Here is a 15862-nt window from a genome sequence, read left to right on the forward strand (position 1 = left end):
GTTCCAGGAATGCTCGCTAAGTTGTATATTTAGAATGGATTCTAGGGAAGATTTAATAAGGTTGTCAATCGGTGATAAGGAGTTTTGGTGTTTCCAAAATGGACAGCAGCAGAGCAAATAAGTAAATTTTGAGACAAAAAGGCACTACCCACTAGGCCAGACCAGTCGTCAAAATATGTTTGCACATAATTTATTAACATTAAGGAAACTCCAGATTGAGTCCTACTATAATGATCACTGCTGTAACTTATGTTTCATAACCGTTTGTTTCTCAATAAATACGTATACAATATAGATAAGACCTAGCTAGCAAATTTCATTGAATTTCTCGGAAACGGCTCTAACGATTTCGATGAAATTTGCTTGAATTTGCTATTTCGATGAAATTTGGTGGTTATTGGGGAAAATCGATCTAGGTAGGTATTATCTATGGGAAAACGCTTTTGAGTTTTTATGTTTTCCGGGCAAAGCTCGGTTTCCCAGATATTAAAGATAAAATGTGTACGGTTAATATCACGGTGCCTTACCTATCGTCTTCGGGGAGGCCGAAGTCCAGGACCGGGTCGACCGGCGCCGGCGGCACCTGAGCGGACGTCGACGGCAACTCGTTGTACTGCGACTGCTGGGCGATGTCCACCGAGCCTGAACGCAGCTCGTTCACCGGCACAGTTAGCGAATTCCCCGCATTATTAAACTCTTCCGCTCTAGCACCGCGAGAAACTTTAGAAAAACAGTAATCCACGGACACGGCGCGGTCCCGGTTCAACTGCGGTACGACAAAGTAGAAGTCGTGTACGCAGAAGTCTTGAGCGACTTCTTCTTCTGACGCGCGGACGTTTTCAAGCGAGCTACCGGTCGGCTCGACGAAGAACGCTTCTTGCCTCGATATGGAGCGGCGCCGTTGCAGAAGTATCGGCGGCTCATCGTTGGGAGGCTGGAGTTTGAACGACGGAGCGCCTGGCGTCAGTGGTGGCGATTGTGTTGGCGGCGTCAGGAGGGTGCGAGGAGGCGGTGGTGGTGCGAGGGTGCGGGGAGGGGGCGGCGGCGCCAGCAGCGCACGCGGTGACTCGATCTCGCTGTCGTCGTCGTCGTCGTCGTCGTCGTCCTCCTCCGCAGAGGAGACGGCCAGGCGGTCGGGCGTGTAGCGCTCCTTCCTGCGGCGCGCCAGCCACGCCTCCATGTGCCGGCAATGCACGCATAGTGGCTCGGTGCTTTTCCCGAACCATTGTCGCCATAACTGCCACACAAAAACAATGATACAAGTTACGTTTTTTTTCCTTGAAAGTACCTACATGAAATTGTAAAATTTACACATGTCTTCGCTCGTAGTATTGAAAGAGACACAGTGTATCTATATTTTTATCGGAATAGTATCTACATCTACATAACTACAAAAGCGGGGAAATAGGAAATTGCCAACCGGGCGTGATAAGGCTGCGTTTCCAACATTCCAAGATGTGCGAGGATGCGTAGCTAGGGATGTGTTTGTTAAGATCCAATAGAATCACTTCATTTGTTGTCCTCGCCCTCTATTGGTTGTTACAAACACACCCTAAACAGAGCCAAACAAGGCAAGACCCTTTTATGTACAAAAAGCTGGTGATGCCTATCTTGGCCAAGATATGTATAGTGCTTTTATCAAAAAATATAAAAACTAATAATAACCTAAAGTTACAAGGTACAATCAACTGCGCAACGGCTGAAGTTCACTTTGCCGGCACTTTGCAGCCCGCAGGCCGAGAATCCATTGGCGGTGCGCCTTCACCTCGCTTAATGCACGCTTAAAATTATGTTTCACAGCGGATTTATCCACGAACTTAATGAGAATATTTCCACGCATGTTTGAGAAATGTATATATTCTTTTTTTTTTTAATTTATTTAGGAAACAAACAGTCACATATTAATATATATAAGCTTAAGTGATAACAAACAGACCTTTAGTTCCATTGAAAATAAAAGAATACATAGTAAATTACAGATCGAAACAGGGATTCTTTTGTTATTTATTTAGTAACGTAACTACGTAAAATAACCGAGTAAAGCGAAGGTCTTACTTTCAGGTTGCCCAAAGATTATTTCGTATGTCTGGATGTTCTCCCCTGCAGTGCATTCCTCTACTCTGGTCGCCTTTCTCTAGCGATTCTTGTCACATTTTGTAAGCCGGTTCCATAATTAATTATAATTTTTGAGGATTCTATTTTAGAAATTTATCAAATGGTGCCGCCATGGAGGCTAGTAAAAATAAAATAGTGATTTTGGAGTGGATAAGTGTGAGACGCTTTTTTTTTCTTTTTTTTCATGGAAAAAGATCACAATCTCACCTGATGGTAAGTGTCAATGCGATCTACAAAGAAGAAAAGTACTAGCTGTTTATAGGTAATTCGTATTTGTTTAAATACAGATGCTTCAAAGGCGGATCCTTGGGAGTATCTGTATTCTGTACCTATTTAATTAAAACAGATCAAGTTATAAGTAATAAAGCAAGTTTATCTCAAGAATTCGTCTTTCGTGTTTCACATTACTATCAAGATATCTATCAAGTAAATGTTAGAGTTAGCAAGTACTCTAACAGTGATAAAAGACACTATTTTAATTAAATAAACATTTATATAAAAAAGCCAAACACAGTGGCACAGTTATTGATGATATTTATCTTATTTGGAAAAATCATTGCTCTAGGTTAAACATCCAGAAAGGAAACAGTCGAGAGCGTTTGTATGGAAAAATCGCATCTAGGAATTCTTCTTAAAACACAAAAACACAATACAATATACGTATAAATACATAATAAAAACCTTACCTACGGTGCCGCCAGCAGCGAGGCAGGCCCCAAGCTGCCGGTGGTCAGGGCCGCAGAGAGAGGAACCGAAGTACTATACGCGCGACTACCGCCATCTGCATCTAGCCCTTGACCCCGGCACATAGCGAGTCTCTCAAGATGTTAGTTATTATTATTTTAATTCTTTTAAATTCCTTTTTTAAATATATACATTTTATTATTTTGATTATAAATTTCTGTCATGGTTTAAGTCATACTAATTATAGCGGGGTTCACATACTTATTTTAAGTCGACATTTACTCGACATGTTATTTAGTAGTTATGACTGTGTCTCACGGAAGTTTTGTTATTACAATAACAGGTAGTTTAAGCTAGCATAATGAATGGGGTGCTTTTTGTGAATTTGTTGTTTGAATTTATTCCTTGAAATTTGTATTATAGCGCGTAAGGTTGGCAGACACATTCATTAATCGGTTCCCCTAACTTTGGCATATTTTTTGTAATAATTCGATTCTGCATAATAACTTTAGACATAATATATTGTTAGCATAAACTCACTTGGTACTGGATAGTTGCGCATACGTACTCTACGCATAATTTTTATTGATCGAAGTATAGTTTTGCATATAATTAATTTTCGAATTGAGACCTGTTAACTGTTTTATTCAATGTCTGTATTTTTGAAAATCAGTTTTATCAAGGGCTGATTATTTAATTACCTACTTCACTTTTTTTTGTTTTATTACCCGGAACTCTTATAGTTAACTTGTCTGGCTACAGTTCGTTTTCCGGGGAGTCACAGTTCTAACCTAAATCTAACCCACAATAACATGCCTATATCATCCATGTTTTTTTTAAATCAAAATATAACATCAAGCAGCGCACCAGATTTGGTGTTTTCATAATTATTGCATATTTCAATTATACAAACCGACGCTTTCTTTAATTTTAACACTTGTCGAGAAACTGTTCTACTAAATGTAGCTTATGACAGATGGGTTTTAGTCATAGAAGTTATAGATATAAATAAAAGAATAGAATCGAAATGAGTTTTCTGCAATGTAAACATTTCACTAAAACCTATTATGCTAAACAGATTATACCAATAACGTTTCGGTCAATTGAACAAACGCAAAATAAAATCATTTGTATTAAATTACCAAAATAATAATAGTATAAGTAAATAAGATTCGGACTCGCAAACATTCGGGCTACTGTATATTATGCAAATTGAAGCTTTCTGCAAGTTTAACATTCGTCAAACAGTTCTGCCAAGTAGGTTATGCCAGATGTGTTTCGGGTCATGGAAGTTATGCCAAATGGACGGAACCCTTTATAGTGTTTTTTTCAAAAATGCGTGGAAATACAAACCAAATATTCATACCGTAAGACAACTCAATTATAGTCCAATACCGCAATTACTGTCCACAAGTTCAAAAGGAAATTAAGTATCAGTCTCTTCCTTTTGGTTTAGTCTTAATTTTGTCTTCGTATGCTTATAAATACATACTTTGCCCTAGAACTACAATACATAGTAAAACACACTCCTGGAGGCCGATGCGCTTGATTCAACAATCGGTCCCCTGAACGAAAACATTTATTTGTGAACCATAGTTGGGAACTGTGACTAAGTTGGTTGGTATTACGGTAACCTTAAAGTTGGATGTACAACGCGGCGCGTAACGCACCGACAACGTCGTTTTGCTGGCCTACACCGGCTATGCTATATGAAAATCCATTGCAGGCGCGCAACTCGCAGTCTATACGAACTTAATTACAATATTTCTACGGATATTGAAGTATGTGTTAACGTTAATATGGTATATTTACCTTTATTAAGGTCCGGGAATCATTGGAGTCGAAGGAGTGGCTGCGCGCGCCGGTCTGCGGCACGGCGAGCATCGCGACGTCGCCGGCGACGCGCGCCGCCTCCAACTGGATCTCATCGAAAGACGCCGACCGCACCTGCTGACACGCACGTACACCAGTTAAAACAATAGGGTACAATATAAATAATAAATAAATAAATAAATATTATAGGACATTCTTACACAAATTGACTAAGTCCCACAGTAAGCTCAATAAGGCTTGTGTTGAGGGTACTTAGACAACGATATATATATAATATATAAATATTTATAAATACTTAAATACATAGAAAACGCCCATGACTCAGGAACAAATATCCATGCTCATCACACGAATAAATGCCCTTACCAGGATTTGAACCCGGGACCATCAGCTTCGTAGGCAGGATCACTACCCACTAGGCCAAACCGGTCGTCATAACTGCTATCATAACACTATAACTGTTTGTGAAAAACGTAAGATTCATACGAGTTGTATTTGGGCAAATCAACTTTGAAACCAACACTAATCAGTCCTCGGCAGTCAAACCAGAATCTAAAATTTCACTTGTGAGTAAACTTTCATATCATTTTATGTTATACGTTAAAACAAGCGATTTGCTCTTTGAGAGATCTTATAAGACAAATACTAAATTAGTAACCTGATTTCTTGGTAACTCCAGAGACATTTTTGGTAACGCTCGAGACGTGAAAAGTGTCGGTGTAAAAGTTGATCCGCCCATTTGTTGCCATAACTCCAGATGTACCACAAACACCCAGCTGTTCTGGGTCACCAAGCAAACTATGGAAACTTTGAGTATGGGTGTCAAATTAGATTATTAAATAAATAAATATTATAGGACATTATTACACAAATTGACTAAGTCCCACAGTAAGCTCAATAAGGCTTGTGTTGAGGGTACTTAGACAACGATATATATAATATATAAATATTTATAAATACTTAAATACATAGAAAACAGCCATGACTCAGGAACAAATATCCATGCTCATCACACGAATAAATGCCCTTACCAGGATTTGAACCCGGGACCATCGGCTTCGTAGGCAGGGTCACTTTCCACTAGGCCAAACTGGTCGTCAATTATTACTTCGGGAAAAGTTAGTAGCGTAAGTGTTGAGCGTGAAGCAAGGCGGGGTGCGCCGTGCATGTCAAACAAATGCAAACCTATGTATATAAAATCCTTTTACAAAAAAAGTAAACAGATTTCAAAAAGAATAAAATAAAATATTATCCTTTTTTAAGTACACGTGATATGTTTGAAGTCGTTACCAAGCCAAATTTAGAAGCATACCATGATTTTGGTGTGATTCGATAAAGATGCGGCTATGTAAGTATGTACAATACGTTCGATTGCCTAACTACGACAGCAATGAACGTAATTTCTGTTGGTAGGTACTTACCTAAGAACACACGGTCGAACCTTCTTAGCACAGTCCGTACCATGTTTGTCGGTATATTAGTATAAATCCAATGCGTTTATTTGCCGTCGTAATTTTTAAAGAGCTATTTTCGAACTGTCCATAGCAAGTAAGTGTGGAATTGAGACCGAGTTATTTGCAGTCTGTTATCCAAAAACTTCATTTCAAAATATAAAACAATTAATTTAAGGACCGTCTTCCGGGCTTAAACTTTTACCTTCATGCCAAATTTCACCTAAATCGATTCAGATGTTTAGCCGTGAAAAAGTAACAGAGAGACAGATCGAATTTATTCTACATTTATAATACCTATTACTGCAGTTGTAATATGATTTATAGACATAAAGCTGATTATTTTTGACCGGTATTGTTACTATTTGGCTTGGCACTGACTTCAAACATATCAGTTGGTAACGCATATACTTAAAAAAAGAGAATATTTTATTTTATTACTTTTGAAGTCTGTTTACTTTTTTTGTAAAAAGTTTTAATGTTCCATTTTTGGTTTTAAGGCATTGTTAAGAGCTGATGAGTGATGCGTGACGCATGAATTAAAAACACAATAATGTTTAACACTAAACTCGTTAACTTTAATAAATAATCAGGATTTTCCTCGAGTCCGTATGGGAAATCATTTCTGCCACTACTCTAAATCTAGCCTCCGCCTCGCCACTGACCAAATCCCTCAACCTTCCGATCACTCTACCTCACAGAACATCAACCCCTAATCACTGATACGCTTGACCCAACCTCCATTCCCCGACCCCTCAATCCCAGACCATTTAACTCCTAATCCTAAGCCCCAATCCTATCAAAACTCACCGTCCCCTCAACCCCCCTAACCTCTCAAACCGTGACTCGTCAAGCCAAAACCCTCAACCCGTAATCTCAGACCCCCGTCTACCTTCACCACCACCGTTTACCTCAAACACCTCTCACACCTACCCCTCACCTCTTATTTCCAACACCACCATCCATCTTATTTCCAGGAGTTATTGGTCGTAAACTGTATAACAAATTACCCCAACATCTCAAAAACGAACCAAGATTAACAGTGTTTCGTGCTAAAGTGAAAGATTAAACAAGACTTTGTACTTTGTATAAAATTAATGAATTTAATGAAGTGCAATTGTTACAAATTATGACATTATGTATTGTATTGTATTATGAAACTATGCATGCGACCTTCAAACCTTCAAGAAAAGAGCGTACTCCCAACTTAAAGGCCGGTAACGCACTTACAACCCCTCTGGTGTTGCAGGTGTCCATGGGCGGCGGTAATCGCTTACCATCAGGTGATCCGTCTGCTCGTTTGCCCCCTCTACCATAAAAAAAATCCTGACTAGTCGCACTTGTTAGTAGTATAGATATTATGTACCTATTAACATGTGTGATAAATAAACTATCTATCTACACCCAATTAAAAGAAGTAAGTTCCACATATTACCCGTGATCTTCATAATGTATGTATATATGTATGTCACTTTATTGCACATAAACAGGTGAATATAAAACAGACAAAACAAAACAGGCAAAAAAATGTAATTAGTACCCACCACGCCTTACCACGAGTTTGACACTGACATATTCGCTAGCGTAACTTACTTTCTATCCATCTCGCTCGTATTTGCATCCCATTAGTGCGAGCAAGATGTATGGAAAGGAAGTTACGATCACGTCAGCTAAGATGTAGAGTCAAACTCGTGGTAAGGTTACAGTTGCACTACATGCAATTGGTAGTTTTCGAGAAGAAATGCTAGAGTTGCTTAAGGATACAGTCAAATCACCATACATGTGCCTTTTTAGAAAATTGAGGAGTTCCCTCAATTCCTCATGGATTCCATCATCAGATCAGAACCAAAAATATTATGGGACCACCTTGGAGGCAACTACTTTCAAACAAAAAAATAATTACTCAAATCGAATCACTGGTGTCGGAGTAATCTGTGAACATACTACATTAAAATCATCATTATCATTATCAGCAAAAAAATTATCATCTGCAGCGGGGGCAGCATGGTTGCATTTTATCACCTGTCACTATGCCTGTTACTTTCGCACTTACATACTTGTTAGAACGTGACAGGCCTAGTGGCAGGCGATAAAAATGGCACCATGCTGCCCCCGCAGATCCATTTCATCAAATTGATCGTTTCTTTAGAGAAAATGCTCGATTTGCTTAAGAAAACACCCAAATCAACATACACGTGCCTTTAAAAAATGAGTAGTTCCCTCAATTCCTCATGGATCCCATCATCAGATCAGAACCAAATTACAATGGGACGAACTTGGAGATAACTCCTTTCAAGCAAAAAAATAATTACTCAAATCGGACCACGGGGGTGTCGGAATAATCGGTGAACGTACATAAAAAAAAGCCACAACCGAATACAGAACCTCCTCCTTCTATGAAATTGAAGTCGGTTAAAAAATTGCCACTGCACGCTGCTCCAATTATTCATGAGCCCGACGCCATACTACACGTCCGACCCGCCAAACGCTCCGCTTCGAGCGTCCATTACAAGCTTTACACTAAAAAAACGCTCGTCTGGCTGGTGAAGGAAACGGCGGATCCCTAGGATGCAACCGGAAATGCTCGCTATGATGATGAAGAGAAGAAGAATTGTGCATGTATTTTTTATACATTTTTTTTGTATGACTATATTTTGTGAAAGTTTTAGTATTAAATTTGATCTATGAATTATATTCATTAGTATTATATATGGAATAATATTTACAACATCAATAAATTGCTCTGATAATTAGATTAAGATAATTATATGTAATACTGTCTTACTATTCATAAGTGCTTGTTGCTAGGCCTACATGAATAAAGTATATTTGAATTGAATTGAATTGAAACACATACGACAACTACAGTACTATGGAATGGGCACCTATACTTATACAATCAGATAGAATTAGTGCGATAAAAGGAAAAATGGTTCTTTATGTCATGTAATAAGCAATATTTCTCAATTATACGCTTCAAACCTAGTCCTAATTAAAAATCGATGTACAAAATATTTTCACTCAATTTAAACCCCAACCATTTTGAAGATATTCATATCATAAATTAGTAAATAATATAATATTCTAAGGGCCTGTTTCACAATGTCCAAGTAAATTATTGGATAGATAATTAACAAATAAATTAACTGCCAGACAAAACATCCTGCAAAAATTAGCACTTTATCTACCAGTTTTATTTATCTTATTTGAGGATTGTGAAACGCCGACGATGACTTTATTCGTCAGATAAGTGGCAAGTAGTTTATTCAGGACTTTACTAGGACATTGTAATTGTAGTTATCAATAAATAATAATGAAAGTTTCCATTTAAAACACCAAAAAAACAGGGGCCACAACAATGCTAGGTGTCATTACTGTCACTGTCTACAATAAATTTCCTTTATAAATACTATAATAAGTATAAATGCTGTATATAAAAATAATATTACCATTTCTCAGAAAAGTTTTAGAATCTCTAATTCTGTTATCATCTAGTGAAACCTTCCAATAGGCAAATCCGAGGTAATGACAATAATACACTTTGGAACAAAACCATTTATTTTATTCACTTCAATATCAAACAATATTTTTTATAAATTCAACGTTACAAGTCTAAAGTTAAACACGAACTGTTCGTTCCGAGCTCGACCCTTGCCTTTTATAACGTCGAATAACACCCCAACTGCTTGTTGTACCTGCGTTATATGTATGTAATCATATTGGAATAGAGGGTAGGCGTGTTCTTACACTAGTGTCTAATGTTATCTGGACTAAAGTATAGTTTTTTTTTATTAGTCTACTTATAGATGTACTTTTTTTTTACAATATGGCAGCAAACAAGCGTACTATACGGCCCGCCTAGCGGTAAGCAATGGGCGCTTGTAACAGTTCCAACTCAGAAAGAGATTTCTGCATTTCAACATTACCTATAGTAGGTGAGAACCTATAATGTTGTGTACTGTATATTTTCTTCTCATTTGGCAATGAGCACGATTCTGATCGTCGATTTGTCGGTTTTGATCTATCCAGATCCTGATTGGTGCGAGCGAGATGCACTGGAACTCGTTCGAGTATCATTAGACATCTCGCTCGCGCTTATTGGTTATGTTGGTGCGCGTGAGATGCACTGAGACTCGTGTCAAGGTCGTATTATAACATAATCAAAGCCATAACAAATTAGTCATTCTAAATCGCCCTCAATATCTAGTTTCAGTAAGATCCGGTTTCAGGGTATGATTAGATATACATATAATATATATATATATATATATATATATATATATATATATATATATATATATATATATATATTTACATATACATCTTCTTGCTGCCTGGAGCCTGGGGTTCGCTTGACAACTAATCCCCAGAATCCCCGTAGGCACTAGTTATTACGAAAGCGACTGCCATCTGACCTTCCAACCCTGAGTGTAAATAAGTAAGGCCTTATTGGGATCAGAGTTGGGCATAATCAATTACTTTTGGAATTAAATTACATATTACATTACAGTAATCATGATTCCTTAGTGATCGATTCCTTTGGTAATCTAAATTACTGTAGTCAATCCCGCCGATTACTTGCGTAATTGATTCCTTCGGAATTGAATATATCTAACTACAAGTGTAATCGTGATTCCTCGGTAATCAATTACTCGAGTAATCTGATTACGTAATATTATCCAGACTAAATTACAATTACTTAATGTCAAAATAATTTCCTTCGTTTTTATCCCAGAAGACAAATACATTTTATGTGTGAAACTCTATAATTACTGTAAAATAATGATTATTTTGGAATCCAAGATGGCGGCCGTGCACTACGTGATAAAAATCGTCATGGATATCGTTTTATAGGTTTTCAGGAGTGGAGATTTCGAAAAATGATGCCCATTTTGGAATCCAAGATGGCGGCCATGCAGTATGCCATAAAAATCGTCATGGATGTCGTTTTATAGGTTTTAGGGAATACAGATTTCGAAAATGATGGCCATTTTGGATTTCAAATGGGCATAATTTTCGAAATCTGCACACTGGATACAAATAAGATGCATCTATATAGTAAATCGAAATATACTTTACGTCTGTAGTCAGAAATATAGCTTTATGTATAACAAAATATATTTTGAAGTAATCTGAAAGGAATCAAGTAATCCATTCATGTAATAAGGAATCTACACTGGTTCCCAATTACTAGTAATTTTAATATTCCAACAGATGATTCCAGATTCCTCAAATGTAATTGTACTTAGTAATCAGCTAGTCAGATTACAAAGTAATCTGGGAACCGGTAATCAGATTCCAAAAGTAATTTCGAGTAATCATGAAATCAGGAATCAATTACGAAATGCCCATCTCTGATTGGGATTAGTTCGGTTTCCTCACGAAGTTTTCCTTCACCGAGAAACGACTGGTAAATATCAAATGACTTAAGTACCGAAAAACTCATTGGTACGAGCCGGGGTTTGAACCCGCGACCTCTGGATTGAAAGTCGCACGCTCTTACCGCTAGGCCACCAGCGCTTTTTACATAACCATATATGACGTAATTAAATTAAGGTGCAGTGGGTTCAGCCAGCAGAGTTTTAAAAATCGTTTAGATCACATAAGGATTGCCGATAAAGAAAAATTTAAATCTGAATAGCAGTCTTGAGGCCTTTCTCTTGTACCTTAATCCATTCGAAACCTGATTAAATAACTTTCGCGGGAAAAATTACGACAGATTTAAAACACACCAATAGAAACTTGTAACTGATTTTACACAAAACTTAATAACATGAAAATTGCACGCACGGCCGTCCGCTCAGTGCTCAGCGAACTGCGTTCGGAGAAGGACTTGAATTCATGACGCCTTAAACATAATAGCTTCTAAATTTAAAAGGACAATGGCAGTTTTATGTCTATACGTAACGTATCGTTGTGTGATGCCGGGTGCAATACCTAAATATTCCATTTTTAAGAAAATCTGCTGTCGAGCTTTTGTATTAAGTATTCCCTTTTGTATTAAAGCGGCTGTCAAATCAAATTCAATGCAGATAAGATTGGAGGGAAGTAGGGAACCCACTTTCATGCTGGCTTTCTTTAGGGATGTAGATATGTTTGTCATTTAATCACTTTGAGCTCTTTGGTCATACTTTATGCTGAACGTTTTCATATTACGTAAACAAGATAATTCATGAATTTAAAAAAATATAAACTAATTAATATTATACCAGGAAAGGTGAGCCAAAACAGTTACTGAGTGGAATCTACGGATGGCGCAGGCTGGGTTGCAGGCAGACCGAAAAGGAGACTGGGGGGCGACTTGGGCGCACTGTACCCCAAAATGGTGAGAAAATGCCGACGACAGGGTCGAGTGGCGAAAAGGAGGAGTTAGATCTTATTGGGATCACAGCGGAATCGAAATAAACGTCAATTTTGAGATGTCGTTTAGTAATCGATCTTTAAAAGATCTTTCCAAGATCTTAAACGTGTCTTAATCATTCTTCGAATCAGGCGGTTGTTCTCGATAGCCTGTCTAGTACCTAAATAAATCAGTGCTATGAAACCCCTATTCATTTAAAAATATCTATCCTACGTGGGATGTCACACTATATTAACTCCCATTTTTTTAGCTACAAAAACGTACTGGGCTGCGCCCTCTAGGTCTCAGGTAAACACCTTTGTGTTTGAATTGACAGCTCGACACTCATCACTGACGATAAGTAGACACATTATAGATAATAATGAAAATCTTTTGAGTGCAAATTGATATCAAATTACGAGTAAACCGAAGTCCAATAGAAAAAGCAAATAATGTAAACAAATATGACAGCTTTTGTTGGCATTTGACATCTAAGCTAAAAAAAATATGGAGGTTTATTTCACTAAAATATTATTTAGTATTATATATTTTAACAGAAATGTAAACAAATAAAATATTTTGATATATGGAATTGTAGATAAGATCATTATTGTCGTCAAACAGTGCGTGATTACGAAGTATTCCTTGATCTTGCCAAGGCATTTGATACTGTCTCGATCCCAGAGCTTATCGACAAGCTGGATTGCATTGGCATAAGGGGAAAGGCTCACATGATATTCAGTGACTTCCTGGTCAATCGTACACAGCAAGTTAAAATAGGTAACACTGTTAGTAAAGATTCCCCTGTTGTTTATGGAGTGCCCCAGGGCAGTATATTGGGACCCAGCTTGTTTCTAATTTACATAAATGACTTGTGTCAATTATCTCTTACAAAAGGAAAAATTTTCACTTATGCTGATGATACATCCATAATTTTCCATGGAGATACATGGGAGGAAGTGTACAGTAATGCTGAGATTGGACTCCATAAAATAAATACTTGGTTACAGAGAAATCTACTTACCTTGAACTTAAATAAGACCACATATTTACAATTTTCTTTAAATAAATCATTTATGTATAATAGGGAGCTTAAGGTTCACAAATGCAGTTTTCAGTCAGGAACTGATTGTACTTGTACTGTTATTGCTAAATCTGACTGTATTAAGTATCTGGGCGTTCTGCTTGATGACAGAATGAGTTGGCAGCCACACCTAGACCTAACCTCAACACGGATAAGAAAATTAGTATATATTTTTAAGAAACTAAGAAATGTATCTGACCTAGTTTTATTGAAAAAAGTATATGTTGCTCTGGTTCAGCCAGTGATTGGTTATTGCAATGTTGTATGGGGTGGCGCTTGTAAAACCCACATGTTAAAATTAGAAAGAGCCCAGAGATCCCTGTTGAAGGTCATGACATGTAGATCATATAGATATCCAACGAGTCTATTATATAAACAATGTCAATTGCTCTCTGTTAGACAACTATTTATACTTCAGTTAGTGCTAAAGCAGCATAAGCTTACCCCTTATGATCAAAATAAAATTACAAGCAAACGAACTTTGACTAATGTTTGTGCACCATATAAATGTAGACTAGCTACGGCCAGACGGCAACAAAGATTTATGGGCATCTTTTTATATAATAAGATTAATAAAACCCTAAACATTTATCCCCTAAATAAACATGAGTGTAAGGAAAAACTTAAGTCCTGGTTGCTGTCATTAGACTATGTACAAACTGAAAGCATCTTACCCTGATTTACTCACACACACACACACACACACACACACACACACACACACACACACACACACATCTACACAAAAAATATATATGTAAAATAAATTGCATTGTATTCTTATTAGAATGGCATTTGTTTTATAATATTAAAACAAGCCTTAATTATCTACTTTAAGTCTAAAATGAAAATGGTTAATGTCTTAATAGTTACTATTATGTTTGGGAGAGGACACTGACTTCTGTAACACAGGTTTTTACCTAGCTCAGAAGTCAGGGACTTCAACACTAAAATGTACTTACCTTAATGCCAATAAAAAATTTATTTTATTTATTTTATTTATTTTATTTATTTATTGAAGGTAAATTGGTTTGTTTAATTTTTTTTGCAATTTCTATTGGACTCCATTTTATGTATGTACCTGTACGAGTGTACTTAATAAAAATGATTTCATTTTTTTTTCAAATATCTAAACATTATGAATGTGTCAGGTTTTGGCGAAAACATGTATATTCTGCGACGACCATGCAGGGACTTAAAATAGGTGAATATTGATCTGTACTATTTACGTACGGATTACTAGCTACGGCTAGGAACGTGGACACCCAATCTACGAGGCCAATTCCAACTTCGCTTTGCCATAAAATTGCAGGTATTTAAATGATGTCGTTTTGTTCTCATTTCTTGGCAACATGAAAATGTTTTTGATGGGATCATCTTCCTGGCGTTATCCCGGCTTTTTTGCCATGGCTCCTTGGACACTGAGGTCCGCTGGGCAACTAATCCCATGAATAGGCGTAGGCACTACACACTCACTTTTTATGAACTTCCAACCCAGAGAGAAAACTAGACCTAATTGGGATTAGTCATGATTTCTTCACGATGTTTTCCTTCACCGAAAAGCGACTGATAAATATCAATTATACATAATTGGTACGAGCCGGGGATTGAAAGTCACAAAAACATTACCTACACTTTTTTTTATTGAGGATAGGCAGGCGTTTGACCACGATCACACCTGATGGCAAGGGTGGAGCACGCTTACCTATGAGATACCTATTCACTCTAGCCTTGAAGAGATCCAGATTATGCTCATGCGGAAACACAGACTCGGGCAGGGCATTCCACTCCTTGGCAGTTCGCATAAGGAATGTTGATGCATTCCATTATTATAATCAGACTTATTTTATTTCGTTAACACAATTTTCATAGCCCCTTAGGCAAAATTGGGCAAAATAGATAAAGACATCATCATTAAAAATCATTATAGGAAAGTGTTTATAACAATATATATATAAAAAAAAACATGCATATATCAGAGGGCCTACCGAGAACCACATTCGACGTGTTGCCTCCCTGCCACACTTCAATCGGCCGACCTGGGTGAGGATCGTCTTCAATTGGCTCTCTGCCATGTTTGAAGAGGCCATGCCACTTGTAAATCATGGTTTTAGCAGGGCACTGGTCCCTGTAGACGGCTTTCATTTCATTAATTATAAGTTACGGAGGTTTTCCTTGCTTTGATAGAAATTTTATCACAGCACGATATTCAATTTGCTCCATAGTCACACGTTTTTTCCGAAATAATTTGTTTGAAGGGCGATATCTTTCAAAAAAATGACGGTTTTGAATTGACATTTATATTTTTATTTTCTAAAGAGTTCTCATACCACATAAGCAACAAGGTTTTGTACC

General features: G+C 37.3%; 1 protein-coding gene across 9 annotated transcripts in view; it reads right to left on the reverse strand.

Moving 5' to 3' along the window:
* The window catches only part of LOC133516798 (eye-specific diacylglycerol kinase), a 342395-nt gene that overhangs the window by 217013 nt on the left and 109520 nt on the right, over positions 1 to 15862 (reverse strand). For 7 of the 9 annotated variants that reach the window (XM_061849758.1, XM_061849756.1, XM_061849755.1 and 4 more), the window contains exons 2-3: positions 4612 to 4746; positions 528 to 1237 (exon numbers count right to left, since the gene is read on the reverse strand). The exons of the other annotated variants lie outside the window; for them this stretch is intronic. In XM_061849758.1, the coding sequence (XP_061705742.1) occupies positions 528 to 1237; positions 4612 to 4746 (845 nt within the window). The remainder of the gene's footprint in view (positions 1 to 527; positions 1238 to 4611; positions 4747 to 15862) is intronic. 9 annotated transcript variants of the gene reach the window in all.

The sequence above is a fragment of the Cydia pomonella genome, chromosome 4, assembly GCF_033807575.1.
Source record: "Cydia pomonella isolate Wapato2018A chromosome 4, ilCydPomo1, whole genome shotgun sequence".
Lineage (NCBI taxonomy): Eukaryota > Metazoa > Arthropoda > Insecta > Lepidoptera > Tortricidae > Cydia > Cydia pomonella.